The sequence below is a fragment of the Scardinius erythrophthalmus genome (genome assembly GCF_964197995.2).
Source record: "Scardinius erythrophthalmus genome assembly, chromosome: 16".
Taxonomy (NCBI): Eukaryota; Metazoa; Chordata; class Actinopteri; order Cypriniformes; family Leuciscidae; genus Scardinius; species Scardinius erythrophthalmus.
Window position 1 is genome coordinate 4,693,939 of NC_138236.1, and position 2,500 is coordinate 4,696,438.

General features: G+C 32.6%; 1 protein-coding gene across 1 annotated transcript in view; it reads right to left on the reverse strand.

Annotated features, from left to right (window-relative positions):
* Positions 1 to 1,402: 1,402 nt before the first annotated feature.
* Positions 1,403 to 2,500, reverse strand: part of gpatch3 (G patch domain containing 3) — a 6,325-nt gene continuing 5,227 nt past the window's right edge. Inside the window, exon 7 of the mRNA XM_081389894.1 lies at positions 1,403 to 1,912. Within this exon, the coding sequence (XP_081246020.1) occupies positions 1,726 to 1,912 (187 nt within the window). The 3' untranslated portion in view covers positions 1,403 to 1,725. The remainder of the gene's footprint in view (positions 1,913 to 2,500) is intronic.

Consider the following 2,500-nt stretch of genomic DNA (forward strand, 5'->3'; position numbering starts at 1 on the left):
TGTAAACTGACTGGAATCTGATCACCATGATTGATGACCAGCAGCACAAGCTGTGTATCAGAACATCACGAGCTATCAACATACTAACATTTTGGGGAATAATAGTGCCTTTACATGCTGTCTAGACAAGCACTTCACTAGAATGCTGCCCAAAAATGTTGTCTAGGTAGGCAGCTCACTTAGGTTTTGAGTCAGAGTCACAGAGAGGGCGCCTGTAGTTCACTGAACATGCAAGTCACTGCTGCTATCTTAGACTATTTATAGACTTCACCAGATCAAAGATGACCAATGATCTCTCTTCGATTAATCTAATCGATAATCAGTTATCAATCAGAGTAGTGGATTTATACTCACAGATTAAAGGTGTTGTAGGTGGACGCCATTTTTCCATCAGTTCGTTCCTGACCTTCGTGACGTGTCAATACAGCAGCGGGAATCTAGCGACAGTCAGCGAACACCAACAGGAAATGAACTCTGGAGGACAGATAAAAGTCCCATTTTGTAATAAAAGTCTCAATTAGGTGAAACTCGAAAAATTTGAATATCGTGTAAAAGTTAATTTATTTCAGTAATTAAACTTAAAAGGTAAAACTTATATATTATAGACTCATTACATGCAAAGGGAGATATTTCAAGCCTATATTTGTTATAATTTTGATGATTATGGCTTGAACAGCTTATGAACATTTTCAAAGTTTCTGAGATTTTGAATTTGGTGTTTTCATAAGCTGTAAACCATAATCATCACAATTATAACAAATAAAGGCTTGAAATATCTCACTTTGCATGTAATGAGTCTATATAATAAATTAGTTTAATCTTTTAAGTTGAATTACTGAAATAAATGAACTTTTGCACAATATTTAATTTTTTCAAGTTTCACCTGTATGTTAGTTGTGGAAGAAATTGCATCTCTAAGATGTGTGACAATTACATGACAGTAAAATAGCAACCACAAACCTTATTCTAATATGGGGTTGTATTGGAATGGTAAAGAGTGTTGGTACGTGACAGGAGGGCCTCCACTCAAGGGTAAAATATGATGAACAAGTCTGAGAATTTTCCACATATGGTTGAAAGTACCATCAATTTGGCCTAGAAAGATAACAATCTGGGAGTCAAGACTATAAAAAAGGAAGGATGACCTCCCTTCACTGTCACACTGTTTTGACTGTATGACTGCTGGCCTGTTCTTGCAAGAAAATAAAACCTTATCAAAGACAATTGGAAATGTTTGTCTCTTATTCAGTGATGGAATTTTGTTTGCCACCACATTAGTATAATTTTTTTTATATTTAGAATATATTTTATTCTAAGAACCTACTCTAAAATAAAATAGTGATAAGATTATTAACAGTCATTTTGAAAGTGTATGATTATGGTTAGCAAACTAAAGCTTTTTCGAAATAAATACTGATTTTTTAATAATAAATTTTGGCGTTGCATTAATGATTTTTCATACATTTTCTTACATTGTCAATACTTTAGAAGGTAATTTCTGTAACACATCTAACATTTGTTCATACATGATGATGTTGATGATGATGATCTGCACATTCACATCATAACAGTGTAAAGATATTCAGAAAAAAACAAAGTGTGTTTCTTTCCTTTGAAAACTTTTAATACAGAAATTACAGAAAAATAATTTACAGCTCTGTGTAAGAACATTCTTTGACAGACAATAAATATAAAATGTTAGTGAATATCACTAGAAAACAGCGGTCATCTGGAGGAGTCAGTGCTGTGCGCTGGCCGCCAGAGTCTGTGCTTCATGCTGGTGCTCGGTTGACACCGCAGGAGTTCATCACCTTTATCAATGTCTTTAGGTTTATCATAAATTGTTGATATATGAAATTCTTTTCTGGGTTTCTTAAGCGGAAGGAATGAGCTGAGCTTCTCTCCATGGTACCTGCAAAACATATGAAATCAAATCATTAGTCATAATGTATCAGTTTAGCCTAAATGTTGTCTACTGTAAGTCACAAAAATGTTGAGTAGAAATTATTTTAAGGATATAAAAGGATATATTACTAATGTGGAGAAAAATAAGTAATTTACAGACTTCCTACACCTTTTGACCAATACATTTACATGACTTTTATGAAGTTCGGATATGTGTTTAAGTATCATATTTGATACATCAGGATTTTATGGCTCATATAGTATGATAGAGTGAGAATATGGAGTGGAAAAAACACCAATTTATTCAAAGATCCATACTAAGCAAAAATATGCAAAAAGATGAAATTCTGATAGCTTGTATTGTAAATCAATGAGATATTTAAAATAGACTACTAACATAAAATGCATATAAATATCAGTCATTATTATCTGACAATAATGTGTCTCAGAAAGATAATATTTAAATGCTTAAGTTTTATGATCAAAGCTCTAAAGTTTCAAAACCTATAATGCAATACAATGATGAATGAGAGATGAACATAAACATTCCTCAAAAGCCTGATGGATCATATTTGATACTTGCATTTGTACAAAA